Source organism: Orcinus orca, chromosome 8 (genome assembly GCF_937001465.1).
Source record: "Orcinus orca chromosome 8, mOrcOrc1.1, whole genome shotgun sequence".
Classification (NCBI taxonomy): domain Eukaryota; kingdom Metazoa; phylum Chordata; class Mammalia; order Artiodactyla; family Delphinidae; genus Orcinus; species Orcinus orca.
Window position 1 is genome coordinate 35,472,004 of NC_064566.1, and position 20,447 is coordinate 35,492,450.

General features: G+C 39.9%; 1 protein-coding gene across 2 annotated transcripts in view; it reads right to left on the bottom strand.

Annotated features, from left to right (window-relative positions):
• The window catches only part of NELL1 (neural EGFL like 1), an 868,290-nt gene that overhangs the window by 630,132 nt on the left and 217,711 nt on the right, over positions 1–20,447 (bottom strand). For both annotated transcript variants that reach the window (XM_004263922.4, XM_004263921.4), the window contains exon 12: positions 11,433–11,561. In XM_004263922.4, coding sequence (XP_004263970.1) covers positions 11,433–11,561 — 129 coding nt within the window. The remainder of the gene's footprint in view (positions 1–11,432; positions 11,562–20,447) is intronic.

Consider the following 20,447-nt stretch of genomic DNA (forward strand, 5'->3'; position numbering starts at 1 on the left):
AATTTTTCACTTTCTTTTGCTATGCTACTTGAAATTTAATAGTTGGGGGGTTTTCTTAATTAACAGGCATCCTCTTTTAAGAATACATTTATCTCTGGGAATGTTATATGGATATCAATCATTTACAAATGTGTGTAAACTTGTTTCATGAATTGTTTTCCTCTAGCATAAACCTCAGAACTGTAGCACATGAGAAGCTGTAAATTTTGTTTGGAAGGAAGAAGAGATGGGTCACTTCGGGACATGAGGTGTATGGGGATAGAGCAATTGCAGATGAGGTGATACAGTGAGGGCCATGGGGAAGTCTGGAGATAACACAAACAACAAAGGGGAAGCAAGATAGTGAAATCCTATCTGGTTTCCACGTGAGCAAGTTTTCCTATAATCAGTTGAAACCAGAGATACATATGGGGGGATTCAGGAAATAAACAAAAAGTAAGAGGCATAAAATTAATGGGGGAGATTATTTTTTAATCACTTAGTAACTGTGGCAAAACTGGAAAACTATTGACCTAAACAGGTTCTTTTTCTTCCTAGGCACACAGCTGGACAACATTTACCAGCCTCTCCTGCAGTTAGGTAAGGCCAGTCACTAAGTTTGAGACAAGTGGAATGTGGCCAGGACTGGTCCATAAAAACCTCCCGGCCATCACCTTCCATTCCCTTTCCCCTACCATGGAAACCTGGGAAGCCACACTGCACATGGCGGAGCCAAAGAGAGAAGGAGCCTGGGTCCCTGAATCACAGCTTTGAGAAAAGCCACCTGCCAACCAGGAGCATCCACTTCAAAGCCTATATGAATAGAAACAAAAGCTTCTATTTTGTTGAATCCCAGAGAATGTTTTTTTTTCTATAAGCAACTGACTAAAACAACTTTTTAAATGATGCTCTTCTTATCAAAATTAAGAGCTACACTTTCTCTCTTGCTATGTGGTGAAGAAAGTCAATCTATAGCAGATAATGGAAGTGCAGTTTACATGGAATGAAGTGAGCAGGCAGCGTGAGAACATTACACGAGTGGGGTATTAGCAAAGCAAAGAGCAGAATCAGCCCCCAAAATACAGATTCTAAGTGGCAGCCCTTGATCAACACTAACAAGACAAACTGGACTCAAGAAAGCAGTGTCAGATACAGAAAGGCACGAATCGGGGAGAGATTTTCATTCATTCATTTATTCTTTAAACAGTCTGGTGCACCCATCACATCCTAAGCACTTTCCCAGTGCTGGAGATACAGTGAATAAAATAAAGTCACTGCCTTCCTGCAGCTTTTATTCTAAAGGGAAAAGTCAGATCATAAACCTTTAAACAGGAAAACACAAACAAGAAAACAATTTTAGGGCTTCCCTGGTGGCACAGTGGTTGAGAGTCCGCCTGCTGATGCACGGGACATGGGTTCGTGCCCCGGTCCGGGAAGATCCCACATGCCGCGGAGCGGCTGGGTCCGTGAGCCAGGGCCGCTGAGCCTGCGCGTCCGGAGCCTGTGCTCCGCAATGGGAGAGGCCACAGCAGTGAGAGGCCCGCGTACCGCCAAAAAAAAAAAAAGAAAAGAAAAAAAAGAGAAGAAAACAATTTTAGAAAGTGCTATGAAGAAAATAAAATAATTAAATAAAATGAAAATGGTATAGAGGAGCTGAGGGTAGGAACAGAGCTAATTAGGTGAGGGTAGTTAGGGGAGACCTTTCTAAAGAGTGACATTTGAGCTACAACTTAAATGATGACTGGAAAGGGGATTTGCCAAGATCTAGGTGAAGGGCATCCTAGGGCCAAGTAAGAACTATTGCACAAGCCTATTGAAGGAATACAAGGAGTTAGAGCCTGATGGGAGAAGAGAGAACACAGGAAAGAGTGGTACGAGACGAACACAGAGGAGTAGGCAGGGTCCAGTTCACACAGTGCCTTACACAGGACCAATCCTGGACATTATTCTAAGATGCATGGAAGCCATCAGATGATTTCAAACAGAAGAGTGGCATAATATGACTTACCATTTTAAGAGCTCACCCTGATCGATGTTTGGAGAATGGATTATGGGGGGCAAGAGTGGACACCATTGCAATCACAAGCCGTGAGATAAAGGAGGCTTGGACTAGAGGCGGAGCAAGACATGGGTCAATTCGTGATTCATTTTCCAAGTAAAACTACCAAGACTTCCTGATGCAGCAGATGTTGTGGGTGAAGGCAGCATGGAATTGATGATGACTTCTCCATCTAGTGACCTCAGCAACAGGATGGATGAAAGTGTCATTAACTGAGATCGGGAGAAAAGTATTTGGGTTGGCCAAAAAGATCATTCGGGTTTTTTCCGTAACATTCTACTGAAAAACCCGAAAGAACTTTTGACCAACCCAACACATGGTCCTCTGCTCTCAGAACCGTGGAACTCAGGAGAGCTCTGTAGTACAATAGTTCAGCTACATGATGAGTTCGCTTGGCTTCTATGTGCTGGCTTAGAAAACTCATCAACACTCAGGACATTTTTATCATGAAGAAATAACTAAAAATTCCAAATATCTTATAAATGATCTTTCAAAACATGGTTAAATTGAAAAACAAGAACAACAACAAAACAACAAAAAGACAAGTGCTACTTTAACCTCTAGTCCTGACCACTGCCCCAGTTGGTTTGACTGGGGCTCCTTCCTAAGTAAAGAGCTGAAAAAATAACCCCGTGGTTCAACCCAAGTGCAGTAACCAAGGTTTGGATTTGGGCTATATTTTTGCTGTTTTAATTCCAAAAAGAAAGTTATAGGGAAAAAAAAAAGTTATAGGGATGGGGGTGGGGGGATGTCATTAAGAAGAGGCAAGAGTTTAAGTAGGTGGGAGAGCAGGAGTAGATGCTTTTGTAAAGCAGCCTTGGGAATAAAGAAGCAGAGGCGAAGAAAAGCCAGGCCCAGGAAGAAAGCTCAGCTCTATCTCCTGCTAGGAGGAAAGGGGCAAGTGGGTTATCACGCGCAAAGCAATGGCTAGAGATCTCTGTGTCCTGGGAAGGCTGACGGGGAAGGTGAGGGTGGTGGTGGCAGTGAGATTGTTGCCAGTTATCTGAATACCAGAAGATCTCTCCATTAGTCACGCAGGCTAAATAAGAAAGGGAAAAAAAGGATACCCCGAGGTATTCTTATCTCAAACATTCTGAACCCCTGGAAATAAGTTTGAGCAGGAGCTTAGAGTTAAGCTTTTACTAACATGAATAATCCAGAAGAGGCTTTTGATCCCTGCGCTGTCCAAAGCAGGAGATTGAAGCCCAGATTTGAGCATAAACTAGGCTACATGGATCATGAGGCGTGTGCATTTTATAAAATTTCAAAACAAGGGTTACCTAATTAATCCTTGGAGAATTAGAAGTATAACTAAGCATACTCACCATTTTCCCATTCATTCTCTTCATCAGGAATTCACAGGGGCTTGTTTCTACAGCAGTGCACTCACTCTAGCCACCGCATCCAAAAAATATCTACTCCCTTAGTTCTTCTGAATCTTCTTTCTGCTTGAACTCCGACCTTTCTGCCACTTTCCCAGCCTCTTAACACTCTAAGGGTCAGACCCTGTCATCATTTTCCGTCATGCGAAAGAAGTTATAAATCACCTTGCTAATCCGTTGCTGTGTTTCAGACATCTCAGCAGTTTTGTTACATGACATTATTAAATTCAACCCAATAAAACTCATTTTGTTCCACAACCTATTATCCTTGAATTCAGCTCCACTTGTGTTTCTCCAAGGAAGGAATAACTTCATCTTTATAAATTATTATACTTGGTACCTCACTGCTAAAAATATGCTCCTGGCAGAACTGATAAAACCTGGTCCTTCCTACTAAGAACACTCTCCCCTGCTACCTTCCAATTCTCCCAAAAGATGCAGACATAAGAAGCCCGCTTTCTCAAAGTACTGGTCTCAATGAGTACACACTCTTCCAATTCCAAGAAAGATCCTCATAAACATTGATATAAGCTGATGATGGTAACTGTTGTGACCCACTAAATCACTAGTAAATACCAGACAATTTGCTAAATTTTTGACCTGCATTGTCTCATCATCTTAATTGGGAAAACCAATTTCCCACATCGGAACTGGCCATAATAAAGCACTGGTTTACAACTTGCGGTCTGCAAAATATCTATTACCTGGCAGCAGGGCCAGAGCAGACTATTAATGATCCATACAGTTCAGACTTTTTCTAGTAACTCTCAATGCTTGCTCCATAAAAAATTACTTTCAGTCATGAGCGCTTAGTTGGAAGTATCCTTCTGAAACTACAAGATGTGGGTCAACTAATTCAGGCAGGTGTACCAATAGGCTTAGGCTAAGTCACACAAAGGTAACAGATAATTGCACCCTCCAAAGTTTCAGTGATTTACACAATTATTTCTCACCCATGCCACATGTTCCTCACCTGTCAGCTGTCACACAGCTCTATGTAGACTTCATTCTGGAACCCTAGCTAAAGGAGAGGCCCTGCTCTGGAACAATGCAGGTTTATGAGAAAGAGGTGGAACCCTGTAATAGCTCTTAGATCTTCTACTACGAAATGGTACACATCTCACATCCATTCAGATTTCATTAGATGAAGGAGATAGCAAATATTTTGAACAATACCACATTGGAACAGGGTGGGGGATGGGAAGGAAGGGAGCAGCATAAGTCAGAGCATAAAGCCCTGGAGGAGAAATGAGTCGAGTATTATCTTTATTTCATTTCTCTGAGTCTTTCTGTCCTCACTTGCAAAGTGGAGTTCATGTGGCCAACGTTACCATTTTCCTCAGACATTTACTGAAGGCTCAAAGAATACAATATATATAAAAGGAGTTTGAAAAATTCAGAGCACTCTGTAAGTAGGAGACATTATTCAATACTACTTGTAGTACTCTCTATGCCTGGCAGATTGCATGATGTATACGCACATCACATTGTTCTTTATTCTTCAATGTAACTTTTTACTACAGGAAGAAAAAGTTTATGAAACTCTACATAGACTCCAAATTCAAGAAGATCATGAATAGACCCCAACTGCTGTACTTTCCTCAGACACTACCTCTAATTGAAGCTAATGAATCAGAAACCATTTAAGACCAACCCATTGAAAATGTCATCCCAAAGGTAAAAAAGCCTCAGTAGACCAGATTCATAAAACACCAAAGTCCAACTACAGCAATTCTCAAAATGGGGAATGTTCCTGCTCGAGTCAGACGAGGCAAAATGAAACGAACTCCCGTGAATTGTATCACAGCTGACAAAGGGTCTTATTATCTTCTATTGATTGGCCAGGAGTTCCCATATCTTCTCTATGGCAATTTCTACGGCAGTCTCTGCAGAGCAGGAGTCCGTAATACACTGTATCTCTGCTACTACCTTAGGAAGTTAAGAAAATTGAAAGTCTTTTGTGCTTCTTTTTCCACTGAAAGCCTGAATAGGTTTTTCAAGTTAGCCTGGACAATGTAAGTAATATTTTGTTTTAATTTGCAAGCCAGTCGTGTTCATCGTAGTTTGTGAAATACGGGTCATTTTCACTCCACTTACTCAGAGAAAAAAATAACTTGCCTGAAGCAGTTCATAAGTTATCTACTCCTCTCTATGCTATAGTGAAACAATGAACTCAGCCTCTGAGAGTCTCTAGTACCCAGGCAGGCATGTGGTGAGCATCCCAGAGGAAAATTCTGAAGACAGAGCTGGGTAAATGGCCATAAGCTAAATTTTACCAAAAAAGAATGTAGTATACATAGCTTTCTGCCCACCCAAAACCACCCATACACCTGCCTCCTATTGCTACAACTCTAATTAGTTCACACAAAGGGCAAAGATCATTTAGTCTCAGGGAAGGCAAACCCCCTATTCCAAATCCGGGGGTTGGACACAATTAGCCCAAACCAATGACAGTCATCTCATTGGTCTCAGGGTGGAGAGGATGTAATCCTGGTCTGAAAAATAAGCAGAAGATTTCTGCATGGAGAGAGAGGCAAGGAGGTTACAAGGGACCTTCTAGGAAGGACTTTCTTCAAACTTAAAAACACAGAACCTGAGAGGGCAGACAGCAGAAGCAAGAAAAACTACAATTCTGCAGCCTGTGGAAGGAAAACCACATGCACAAAAAGACAGACAAAATGAAAAGGCAGAGGACTATGTACCAGATGAAGCAACAAGATAAAACCCCAAAAAAACAACTAAATGAAGTGGAGATAGGCAACCTTCCAGAAAAAGAATTCAGAATAATGACAGTGAAGATGATCCAGGACCTTGCAAGAAGAATGGAGGCAAAGATCGAGAAGATGTAAGAAATGTTTAACAAAAACCTAGAAGAATTAAAGAACAAACACCTAGAAGAATTAAAGAACAAACAGAGATGAACAATACAATAACTGAAATGAAAACTACACTAGAAGGAATCAATAGCAGAATAACTGAGGCAGAAGAACGGATAAGTGATCTGGAAGACAGAATGGTGGAATTCACTGCCACAGAACAGAATAGAGAAAAAAGAATGAAAAGAAATGAAGACAGCCTAAGACACCTCTGGGGCAACATTAAACAGAATAACATTCATATTATAGGGGTCCCAGAAGGAGAAGAGAGAGAGAAATGTCCTGAGAAAATATTTGAAGAGATTATAGTCGAAAGCTTCCCTAACATGGGAAAGGAAATAGCCACCCAAGTCCAAGAAGTGCAGAGAGTGCCAGGCAGGATAAACCCAAGGAAAAACACACCAAGACACAGAATAATCAAACTGGCAAAAATTAGAGACAAAGAAAAATTATTAAAAGCAACAAGGGAAAAATGACAAATAACATACAAGGGAACTCCCATAAGGTTAACGGCTGATTTCTCAGCAGAAATTCTACAAGCCAGAATGGAGTGGCATGATATATTTAAAGTGATGAAAGGGAAGAACCTACAACCAAGATTACTCTACCTGGCAAAGATCTCATTCAGATTCAACAGAGAAATCAAAAGCTTTACAGACAAGCAAAAGCTAAGAGAATTCAGCACCACCAAACCAGCTCTACAACAAATGCTAAAGGTATTTCTCTAAGTGGGAAACACAGGAGAAGAAAAGGACCTACAAAAACAAACACAAAACAATTAAGAAAATGGAAATAGGAACATACATATTGATAATTACCTTAAATGTGAATGGATTAAATGCTCCAAGCAGAAGACACAGGCTCGCTGAATGGATACAAAAATAAGCCCCATATACATGCTGTCTACAAGAGAACCACTTCAGACCTAGGGACACATACAGCCTGAAAGTGAGGGGATGGAAAAAGATATTCCATGCAAATGGAAATCAAAAGAGAGCTGGACTAGCAATACTCATATCAGATAAAATAGACTTTAAAAGAAAGAATGTTACAAGAGACAAGAAAAGACACTATATAATGATCGAGGGATCAATCCAAGAACAAGATATAACAATTATAAATATATATGCACCCAACATAGGAACACCTCAATACATAAGGCAAATGCTAACAGGTATAAAAGAGGAAATTGATGGTAACACAGTAATAGTGGGGGATTCTAACACCTCGCTTACACCAATGGACAGATCATCCAGACAGAAAATTAATAAGGAAACACAAGCTTTAAACGACACAACAGCCCAGATAGATTTCACTGATATTTATAGGACATTCCATCCAAAAACAGCAGATCACACTGTCTTCTCAAATGCACACAGAACATTCTCCAGGATAGATCACATCTTGGGTACAATCAAGCCTCAGTAAATTTAAGAAAATTGAAATCATATCAAGCATCTTTTCTAACCACAACGCTATGAGATTAGAAATGAATTACAGGGGGGGCTACCCTGGTGGTGCAGTGGTTGGGGATCCACCTGCCGATGCAGGGGGCACGGGTTCCTGCCCTGGTCCAGGAGGATCCCACATGCCGCGGAGCGGCTGGACCCATAAGCCATGGCCGCTGAGCCTGCGTGTCCGGAGCCTGTGCTCTGTGGTGGGAGAGGCCACAACAGTGAGAGGCCCACGTACCGCAAAAAAAAAAAAAAAAAAAAAAAAAAAAAGAAATGAATTACAGGGAAAAAAATGGACAAAACACAAACACATGGAGGCTAAACAATACATTACAAATAACCAAGAGATCACTGAAGAAATAAAAGAGGAAATCAAAAAATACCCAGAGGCAAATGACAATGAAAACACGACAATCCAAACCTATGGGATGCAGCAAAAGCAGTTCTAAGAGGGAAGTTTATAGCTATACAAGCCTACCTTAAGAAACAAGAAAAATTTCAAGTAAACAATCTAACCTTACACCTAAAGGAACTAGAGAAAGAACAAACAAAACCCAAAGTTAGTAGAAGGAAAGAAATCATAAAGATCAGAGCAGAAATAAATGAAATAGAAACAAAGAAAACAATAGCAAAGATCAATAAAACTAAAAGCTGGTTCTTTGAGAAGGTAAACAAAATTGAGAAACCATTAGCCAGACTCATCAAGAAAAAGAGGGAGAAGACTCAAATCAATAAAATTAGAAATGAAAAAGGAGAAGTTAAACAGACACCACAGAAATAGAAAGCACCCTAAGAGACTACTACAAGCAACTCTATGCCAATAAAATGGACAACCTGGAAGAAATGGACAAATTCTTAGAAAGGTATAACTTTCCAAGACTGAACCAGGAAGAAATAGAAAATATGAACAGACCAATCACAAGTGATGAAATTGAAACTGTGATTAAAAATCTTCCAACAAACAAAAGTCCAGGACCAGATGGCTTCACAGGTGAATTCTATCAAACATTTAGAGAAGAGCTAACAGCTATCCTTCTCAAACTCTTCCAAAAAATTGCAGTGGAAGGAACACTCCCAAACTCATTCTATGAGGCCACCGTCACCCTGATACCAAAAGCAGACAAAGATACTACAAAAAAAGAAAATTACAGACCAATATTACTGATGAATATAGATGCAAAACTCCTCAACAAAATACTAGCAAACAAAATCCAAAAACACATTAAAAGGATCATACACCATCATCAAGTGGAATTTATCCCGGGGATGCAAGGATTCTTCAGTATATGCAAATCAATCAATGTCGTACACCATATTAACAAATTGAAGAATAAAAACCATATGAACATCACACACACACACAAAAACACAGAACCTCACACAGAGAAGATTTTTAACCCCGCCCCTTCCTTCCTTCTTTGGGATGCTGGTATGAGGACACCATGTCTGGGGCTATGGCAGCCACCACTCAACCACAGGAAAATAAGCCCAAAGCCCAAGTGTGCTGAAGATGGCTGAATGAAGAGAGAGGAGGGCATTTGCTCTAAGTGTTGATATTCACTCTACTCGGTTCTCAGTGCCTCCCATCCTGTTGCCCAGTATTTGACCCGTTTTAGTCCCTGAGTTCTATTCTTAGACTGTAAATGGGCTCTAACGTTTAGTCATTTCTCCTTAAGTGCTATCCTTCTCATTATGAACATGCCCTCTGGAATTGCAGAATGTCCCCCTGATCACAGAAAAATGACTAAAGCCCGAGGACATTACCATGACTCAAGGGTGGTACCACAGTATACACTGACCCAAGGCCCCGCGCACACAACAAGTTGAGAAGCATGTTCAAGGAAACAGGGATTCAGACCTGGAATCGCTCAACATAATCAATAAAATAAGGCCTCACAAAGGGTAGGCATAATACCACAAATGGTACCTCATAAAATTGATTCTATGTAACAAAAAATGAGGAGAGAATCAAAGAGTCCCAAAACAGCATTGGTACCAGCAATTTCCTCCCAGGTTCTGCCAGGTCTCAATAGCTAAGGGGAGCCAGGAATGGTGGGTGTACTGCTTCCAATAGACAATTAAAACACCGGCCAATGGTAGAATCAAGATTCAAATTATTTTGAGGTTCCTTCTATCATTTTTATAATTGTTCACAGTCTCTCCCCACATATAGCAGAAGGTAAGAAAACAAATTTTTTAGACCATTACCTGGCTTGTGGGATTTTTTCATGATAAATGGAGAGGAAAATGTTCACATTTTTAAAATTACAGTAATTTTCTGACAAAAAATACAAAATAGCATAAGGTAAGATATAAAAAATAAATGTTAATGTGAAGTATTGAAATTAATAGTCCTCTTCCTCAAAACTGACAAATAAGTAACATGATGTTAATGGATAGATGAAAAGGTTCATAACTAAAGGGCAACTTCACCCTCCCAAGTGGCATGTCTCCCAAATCAAGTTCAAATCTATACAGGTAAGCAAAAGGAAAAAAAAGTGTAGAAAAAAGTGTGTGCGTTGGGGGGTTAACTATTAGTTAGACTTATATTGCTAATGAGAACCAAAGCAGTAATAAAGAAAGTCTTCCAGAAGAAATGAAAAACAGAGGCTTCCTACCAGGTTCTGAACACTAACAGTAATTAGAAACATTTCCTTAACAACTGAAGAGGTCTTTAGTCAAAGTCAAAAAGTTAAGCAGGGGTCAACAACATAAAACAGAAGAATGGAAAGGAATTTACCATTATTGTCATCAACTGTCTTTACCTTGACAATACCTGACCCACTTGAGAACCAAATCAGTAGGAGGACAGTGACCAAGATTTTGCAGCATTTATTCCAGTCAAGACATCTACCTTCCTAATTAACAGAACACCAAGGTTCAATAATACTAGTAAAGATGACAGGAATAATTAGGTCCAACCAGGATGGAAAAACAGCCTAGCCATCACTTTGCCTATAAGAATTTCTCTAAACTGATGGGAGAGAGCCAGTGAGCACTGGAGAAATGGATGGGCTCAGATTTTAGGGCACTGTACATGTAAACCCAGGGTCAGAACTAATCCCTGACCCTCTGGTATATTAAAGGAAAAGGAATATGCAATGCTTGCCCCCAGCATGCTGAGCATGGAAAGAGGGGTTCACATAAGACAGAGGAGTTGCTCTGCTCTATAAAGTAGAAAAGGGGGCTCACTGATGCTTGAGGCCACCAACCTACTATACCAATCCATGTGCCAAAGTTATGAGTCCATCTGTCACTGGGACTTTTAGTATAAGAGTTTGGGAATTAGCAACACATGAATCAGTCATTAGGAAACACAACTGAAAAAAAACTCTGCCCTTGGCAGGTGAAGATGATGGCAATTGGGTATAAGCTAGTATCAAAGCATCCATTCAAAAAAAGGACCCACCATGTAACATTTAACTGAAATTGAAGAAGACAATCTACCCAAATAAGACAACATAAAATGAGGTGTTTAGGGTTTTGCTGGTGATTGAAAGGTCTTGCTTTTACATGCTACTAAGCAGCCTGGATAAGTCAGAAGAAGAGAATATCCTAGATTGTTGGTCTAATTTTTTATAGGATCCCATAGGACCAGAACCAAGTGAAGGCTTTCATTCTTCAACCACATCCACCAGGAGTATATTTCTCACAAGTTAACTTTATTAAATAGTTCACTTACCTTCACAGTAGGCAGAGTCTCCCTGGACAGAGATGTAACCATTCTTACACTCACAAGTAGCTTTGGTATTCCAGTTTTTGCACTCTGAGTTTTCACCACATTTAGGTCCTTCAGCACAAAAGTTATGACCTAGAAGAAGCAAATAAAATTTTACATCAGGAAAGGAAAGAATAAAAGACTTCCAAATAATAAAGCATGAGACATTTTTATTATATGTCAGCATACATGAGAACACGTCTTGGCAATATGCAAAGGTAAGCTGGCAAGGGGGTAGAAGAGTAGGACTAGGAAACTTTGGACCATCCCATGCTTCACATTTTTTCCCCCTAATATACAAACTTGCTAAAGTTGTTCCTTCTTGAAGCCTTTTATCCATGTTGATCCTGAATCTTCTTTCTACTGCCTTCTTATATGACTTGTCTTTCTATAATTGTTTTATTGCAAAATTTATGATACATAAGAGATATATAAAATGAATATATATGAATATATAAATAAAATGAATACAATATTATCAGTACCCCTTTATTACAGGTCCCCAATGAATCCTCCTCCCAGCCATCAGACAACTCTCTTAATTTGTGTGTTAATCACTCCCTTATATATTTTTATAATTTTACCATACATAGGTATGTATTTCGAAATTATAGATTATTTAGTTTTGCCCATTTTGAACTTCACATGTGAAATCATACTGTAATATCTTCCATGGTGGTTTTTTCTATTCATCCATGTTAATGTCTATAGCTATCTTTCATTTATTTGTCAATGGTGTATAATATTCCACAGCATGAATATTCCAAAATTTATCCATTACACTACACATTGACATTTGAGTTATTTGCAGGTTTGGAATTACAAACAATGCTGCAAGAAACGTTCTTGAACATGCTTCCTGAGGCATACTTTTTTAACCACATGTTTAACATTTCTTTGCCCAAGAGTCTTCTTGAATCTCAGACATTCCTTCTAGGATGGTTATTTTTCTTAATGTATCCTTTATAAGTTCCTTTAATGAAGATATTTTGATAGTAACTGTGCTCAATTTTAATTTATCTAAATATGTCCTTTGACCACCCTCTTAATTGAAAAATAGCTTTTTTGGGTATAGAGTTATTTTGCCTCATCATTTTGAAGATATTCCATTGTTTTCTGGCTTCTATTATCACTGTTGAGAAGTCAGTTGTTAACCTAATCATTTCTTAGTGTGTGACAAACACTTTCTCTGTGGCTTTTAAGATCTATTTTATTTGGTTGTTTGCTTGATGGGGAAGGGGGTTTGTTTGTATTCATTAACTTTAAGGTATTTAGGTGTGAATTTATTTTTATTTATTCTTCCTAGGATTCCTTGGGATTCTTGAATCTAAAGATTAAATCTTGTATCAATTTGCAAAATTATCAGGTATTTTCTCTTCAAACATTCTCTTTTCACCATTTTATCTATTCGCTCTTTCTGGAATTCGAATTAGATAAATATTACTCCTTCCTTCTCAAGCTCTCCTCCATGTTTCTTAGACTTGCTTTACTATTCCCCTTGCTTTTTTCTATGCTGAATTCTGTTTAACTTTGGATGTATCTTTTGGTTTATTAATTCTCTCAAGTAGTGTCATGTTCTGTTTCAGTCATCCATATCATTTTTATTTTACTTACAATTTTATTTTGTAGAATTCAATTTCTTTCTTTTTCAGTCTCCTTGATCAAATTTGTGGTCTCTTATTCTTTCATCTTTTCATTTCCTTTTTAAAAAACATATTAGACATATTTCATACAGATAACTCCAGTATCTTCAGTCTTCCGACTTTATTAAAGTAAAATCAGCATCTGATTTTACAGTTTGTTTTGCTGAGTATCATGCATGAGGACTTCTTTTCTTGTGTTTTGAGTGAGTCTTTTATTTGTGAGCTCATATGTTTTGGAGATTACTTGAGGTTTGGGCTGTAAAATTTTATTTCTTCAGAGAGCATCTGTGTTTGCTTTTGTCAGGTGCCTGAGGGAACTATCAACCCACAATCACTTTAAATTACATTTTGCCTTGGGGCATAAGGATTGAGCCACACGGGTAGAATAAATTTAGGCCCTAAGCTTTCAGGAATGCAAACTTTTCTCTGCCATACTCGCTATCTAGAGTCGAGACTGATAGGCAAGTCTTCTCTTGCAGAGTGGATTTTTCCTAGTCGCCCACTGAGGATTTACCCTTCAAGGTTCTTGCTTTATGCATCTCACACCAGCCCCAGGCTTTGTCTCCTGTCTACTTAAACAGTGTCCATTAGAAGCCAGATTCTACCATTCTACCCTCTGGGCAAACGCCGACTCCAGTGTGTTAACTTATCTCAAAAGAATCAGCCTTTTCCAACATTTCTGGTCTCTGATATTTTTTTCTCCTACCTCTATGACAAGCTGCACCAATTTCCTCCCGACCCCCCCAAAAATTTATGTTACGCATCATTTTTAGGTGAACAAGAAGTAATAGGCTACGCCCACCACAGGAATTGTGAAGTTCAAATATAACAAGGTATATGAAGGTGCTTTATCATCTTTAACTCAGTACATTTTAGCAAATAATAATTATACTGCTACATCACATATTGCAGTCTCATAAAAGAAAACAACTTCTTGGAGAGGAGATCTAATTTATAATTCAGGGTCTATACCAATAAACAAAATAAATCGCTTTGCCTGTCTAGGTACGTATACCAGGAAAGGACATCAGTGATTTTCACACTGTTCCTCAGAATCTTGGGCACAGATGAGTTGTCGGATAGGGCTCAAGTCCCCCACCCCTGATTCAAATAGAATAGCTTTGCTTTTATATTTTTGATATAGTGATCATGTGAACAACAGTTTCTGGCTTTAAAAAATATAGAAAACACTGAACTATATCAACTCCAAGTTTAATTCCTTTTGGTGATAACATTCTAGAATGTTTCTCCTTTGAAACAGAATTTTAAACCAACACTCTTTAGACCATATTTAGTCTAAAAGATAACAACTCTTATTAAATAATAACATTCATGTACCTATATGTCTGGCATTACACTAGATGTTTTAAATGGGGATAATAATATACCTTATTAATATGAGTGGAAAGAGTTAAATGCGCTAACCCATATAAAGCACTTAGAGCAATTCTTGATACGTACTAGGTGGTCACTAAACGTTAGCCACTGTGACGAGAATGATAATGATTATGATAATGATAATACTGACAACGACATAGAAGTTCAAATAAGCTGATAACACTGTTATCCTCAGCTTCAAGATAAGAAAAGCCCAAACTCATTAATATCTAGCTAGTAAGTGGAGATGCTAAGATTCTAAATTAAGTCTGGTAAGCTCCAAGGCCCATGTACTTTTCCTGTATCCTCTCACAGAGCAAACCTAGCAAAAAAAAAAAAAAAAAAAAAAAGTGAAAGACGTAGATGCTCCTTGTGACGTTAGAGAGTAGATCCACAGGCTTAGGGGAGCGTGGCATCACATCCAGCCTCGCTATCTGACCTGCTAACTGGAGACTGCCCCAATCAAAATCAGAGGAAGAATTTGCTGGAATTGTGAAACATGTGTCAGTCAAGAGCACTTTTACAAGGACTTGAAAAGCTTATAATAACCATTAAAAGTACGTGATGTTTTTGCTAGCAAAGGGACAATTTTTAGGCATCATAGCTTTCTTTGCCAGAGGAAGTGCCTGGCCTTCCCTCCCCACGTCAGAATTGATCAATTAAGTTATCACATTTTCTTTCATTATAATCCTTGACTCAATGTCATATGCTCATCCTTTGTTACATGGCTGCGTTTTTTTTTTTTTTTCTTTCCCAAGACTGCAACTGTCCTCCTTCCACATGCATTTGACAGGCTGGAATAAAGCCCCTCAAACATTGTTGATTTTCCAGTGCATATCTATCAAGCACGTGCCATATCAATTCACAATGCAGAGAGTTGGGTCAATTGTATTTCAAGGACAATGAAGGGCCCCTGTGAGACAAACCCAGTTTATGGACAAATCCACTTTGGTTGGGCCTCACCATTGTGCCAAAAACACGTGTTTTGTTTTTTTTAATTAATGCAGGCCTTTATTCAAGCAATATTTATTCAGTGCCTGCTTGCCTTTATGCACGAGTGAATAATCATCCACTGAATTTGTATGGGGCACCGACTCTGTGGACTGCAGCACTATGCAAGCTCCCGGGGGCAACGTCAAAATGTTTGAGACATTCCCTGACCACAAGGAAATTAGAAACTCTAAGGGGATATAAGCTAAATACAGGGGTAGTTAAGTTGTGAGCAGTACAAATTATCATAGTGTGTCACAGAAGAAATCCCTTCTAGATGATGCAAAACTTGACCTTTGATTCATCACAGGTAGAAACTTGAAAAGGGGCAAGACACAGATCCTGGTGGAAGGAATGGAACTCCAGCCCTTGAGGAAAAAGGGTAAGTTTAAAGAACCTCAAATAATCTGGCACAGTTGTAATAATAATGATTAACAGTTACTGAGCATGTAATATATGCTAGGCACTCAGGGAAGTGTTTCAGATGCATCATCCCATTTAATTCTGTTAACAACCCGATGAAACTGGAATTATTATCCCTATTTCACAGATGTAGCAATTGAAGCTCAGAGAAGTTAGTGCACTTGTGAAAGTACACAGAGCCATATATATATATATCACATATATATCATATATATATCATATATATATATCACCCTTTTTCTTAAATCACTGTCTTTTTTTCCCAGAATCAGAAGCTGTGACCAGATTGTAGAATACACACGCACATGCGCACACATACTCAATATTCACGTTATTTTACTTGAATATTTTTAATAAGTAGCTCTAGAGTCTGTGGAATTATCGTCCTATAATTAGAAGCACACAGTGACATCATTTAACTAGTACTGGTCCAAATACAGAGAACACTTTTACTATAAAAGCTGCTATTTATTGAGTTTTTCTAACTTGCCAGGCATAGAGCTTCCCTGGTGGACCACTGGGTAAGACTCCGTGCTCCCAATGCAGGGAGCCTGGGTTCAATCTCTGGTCAGGGAACTAGGTCCCACATGCCACAACTAAGAGTCCACATGCCACAACTAAGAAGCCCGCATGCTGCAACTAAGACCCAGCACAGCCTAAATAAATAAATACATAAATAAAACAGATTGGGTCATGTCACAATTCCCCTTAAAAATCTTGTGAGGGCTTCCCATTTTACTTAAGAAAAAATACAAAATCCTTAACTTTGATTTGAAACAACAAACAGGCTCTCCTCTCCCTCTGTCATTTCCCTCCAATTGTATCAGCCTTTGTTTTAATTCCTCTAGTACTCCAGTCTCCTTCCTGATTCAGGGTCTTTGCAAGCTTGTCCCACCAACTCAGAATATTATGAAACATCCCTGCCAGAATAATTTCTACTCAGCCGTCAAGTCCCAGCTTAAATATATTCTATTCAGAGAAGGCTTTCTTGTCCCTCAGGTCTAAAGAAAATCCCATTACTCTCTCCCATACCACCCTATTCTTGTTTATAGCAGGTATCACAATTACTAATTACATGTTAATTTCTGTGTTTATTTGTTGAATGTCTGTCTTCACATGAGAAGCTCACTTCTTCAAGGGAAAGGACCCTGTGAGTTTGTTTCCCTTGTGCCTAAGGCAATATCCAACACATTATAAACACTCCAATATTTGTAGAGCTAATGACTAAATCCTCAGTCTTTCAAAACTAGAATTAAAGGAGTGTTTTAAAGATGAATAAACCAAGGCTCAAAGATGTTAATTACCTTCCTTGTGGTCACGCAGCTAGCAGGGTGAAAGAGAGATATAAACCCAAATATGATTCTAATACCCAGTCTCTCTCCACCACTCTACACGACCTCCCGGCCATAATTTTAATCATTAAGGGACATTCAAGGAACGCCAACCCTGACCTGAAGAGACCAGTACTCCATCAGTCATTAGCAATTTCTAGTCCCTGACATGCCTTGAACCTTTCAAAGGAACAAACCTTATTTCTTTCTCCAGCACACAGTCCATTATTACTTGCTGCTTGGGGACTCAAAGTCAGAAGAAAAATAACATCACACGACAGAACACCATCCATGGATGAGATACCAAGATGAGTAAGACCCATTGGAGCTTCTTTACACTCGAGTGATGGAAATGAGCAGATGCTCAGAGGAAGACACACAATCTGCTGAAATGGGATTCCAGGTTTTATTCCAAACACCTCCTTTAGTTCCTGGCAGAGGTACTATTCATTCATTTGACAACTATTAAGCCCCTGCTGTGTGCCCAGCCGCTGTGCTAGACAATAGGGATATAACAAAAAAGCCACAAACATCATAAACATGCCTTCATTCATCTAACACTCTAGCAGGGATGGCTACCCTTGAGTGTTGGGTTACAGGAAATATTGTGATGGAGAGGAGCAAGGTACTTCCAGAATGTATCACAGAGAAGGGTCCTAACACTAGGTATCAAAAGGAGATTTGAGGGATGAGTGAGGTTGACTGGACAAATCATAAGAGTTCCAAACACAGGGAGCAGCATGTGTCCACGACATGATCAAGGAAACTAAAGAAGAAACGTTAAGTGTTGGGGTCATATTTTCTCCTCTCATTGGGAGCGGTCTAAAATTTGGACTCCCTTTGTGGTCCTGAATCTAGAGTTCTATTGCCAGTGAAAGATCAATAACACTTGTAAAACTCTTTGCTTTCTTTAAATCCATTGGCCTAATCTGCGTATAATAAACCCTGCCCCTCGTAATGAAGCCCTCACACTGCCACTCTCCAGATCCCACTCTGTACCTTTTTATAATTACAGCAAACCATCCACCCATTCTGCTTCATCTCTGGTTTCTCCATCCAACAATGGATAAGCATCTTTACGGTTGACTACTGTGACTTCTTTCACAGCAAGGAATGAATAGGTCACTACCCCTGGGCAGGAGTTCGTTTCTCTAAGATAAAGTTTGATTCCACATAGGGCACCACTGCTTGTCCTCAATCTCCCGCCCCTAATGCATCCCCCAAGGGTCAAGCAGGTTACCTTTGGAATGACAATCCGAAAATGCACCTCAGATTCCTCTACACTAACTCAAATCCTAGAAAGCCAATACTCCTCATATCACTGCTGCTTGCCCAAGCTTGAAAGTCACAAGGAGCAAAGGTAAACCGAGTACAATACATTCCATGTGCCTAGTTGGTATGGAGACAGCTCCACCCATGGACTGGCCCTATAGGAGGGATACGGCCCAAAGATCCTTTATGGGAACAGGATGCCCTAATGTACTCCACAACCAACATACATGCCACAGAAGCCTGGGCCCTGGAGGGGTGAGGACAGTCCTTTAGCTCCTGTGGACAGAGGGTTGTAACATCAGGATGGGCCTACTAGAGACAGAGCTCTGGATTCTCACAGGTTCTGTCTTAGAAAGCAATTGGTTTTTCTACAGTAGTCAACACTTAGGGGTCTTCCAGTCCAAGGCAGCCTGGTCTTAGTTTCAGGTCTTCTCTCTGGGGCAATGTGTCTCCTTCCCAAGGCTCTCTGGGCCTGGATCCTTTGTGGCACTTTCAGGAACACAGAATTCAAGGGCTCCCTGAGACTGAACTCTTCTCCAAATGCCCTCTGTCCCCAACCTCAACAGTTGAGCATATAGCCTTGTCATTCCAGTGCCCACTGTGGTCCCCGGCTGCAGGTATTTTGATCAGATTCCATCTATCAATATGCAGAGGACCTGACCCATCTATAAACTATGGGTTCCTCTATACAGGCACTAGTTTACCTTCTGATTAAGTGCCTCTTTTACAGGTCTCTTTTCATCTCAAATACACTGAAATCCTCTAAAACCATTTCAGTTACAAATTCATCTAAGATGATGAGGAGGTCTAGAAAAAAAGAAAATCATGCCACACCAAGACTCTTTGGGAGGAGTTAACTGAAGGGCATAAAATCTTAAGTAGTACAAGTAATAATCTCAACTAATTTCAGCCCAGGCCAGATGACAAGGCAAGTGGGCATGAATTAAAATTACAGATAAACACATTGGGAACAGATGTCAGAAAGAACTTTTTCCTCGACACTGAAAAGCTTAAACACGCGGCCGAACCCTCCAAAGTCACTGGCAACACTGAAGATAAAATTAGAGCCAATTATGAAGGGAATAAAACCCTAAGGAGTGTAGCAAGCATTCTGGGATGAGCCAAACGATTGGTGTGTTTTCCCGGAGCGATCCTGAGAAGACACAGTCACGTTGGTTTTTGTTCCCCCTTCAGCTGAGAGCACTGGCAACTTATGAGCAATCTTTTTCCGCTGGGGCTACAGCCACACTTTTGTTACTCCTTCCAAGGCAGAAGCATAGACGTCACTCCGGTACCCACTCCCCTTTCTCCACCCTCGTGGCCTTATGCTTAAGTGGACAGGCTCCTGCTATAGCCATTACCTCAAGGTAAGGATGAGGGTAAACAAATTTCATGCTGCCAGCACACACTGTCCTGAGGCATCAGAAACAAACTGCACCAGTGATTAGGGCTGCTCTGGGTAGTGTCGCTGGTGACTGAGATGGTGGATCCCAGCAACTGCAAAGTGGCTTCTCCCTGCCAACGTCTAACATCGTGATTCTTTTTGCATGTGTTTTCCCTGTCCTGCAGTTCTGTCCCTAACAGCATCCTGGCTGCACCAGTAGCCCTGTGGATATAACTACCTGTTCAGCTGATTACCTTCATTTTTCTCTGAAGGGTAGAGAAATGAGTTACAGCATTTGTCGTTACCCAAGATTTGAAGAGTCAAGGTGTCCAAGCACTGAGTGTGGATATCGGTTCTGCTGATACAACGAACAGTATAAATCAGCCAGAGCCTGTTATCCTTAACTCGAAGGTCTTAGGTCTGATTCCCACAAAGAGAAAAACCCAGTATAAAGCTATAATCTGCACCTCTCTCCTTGAATGGAAGCAAGCGGGGGAGGGAGCTGTATCACCATACCACCATATCAGAAAATGGGCATGACTCAGTGTAAAAAAAAAAT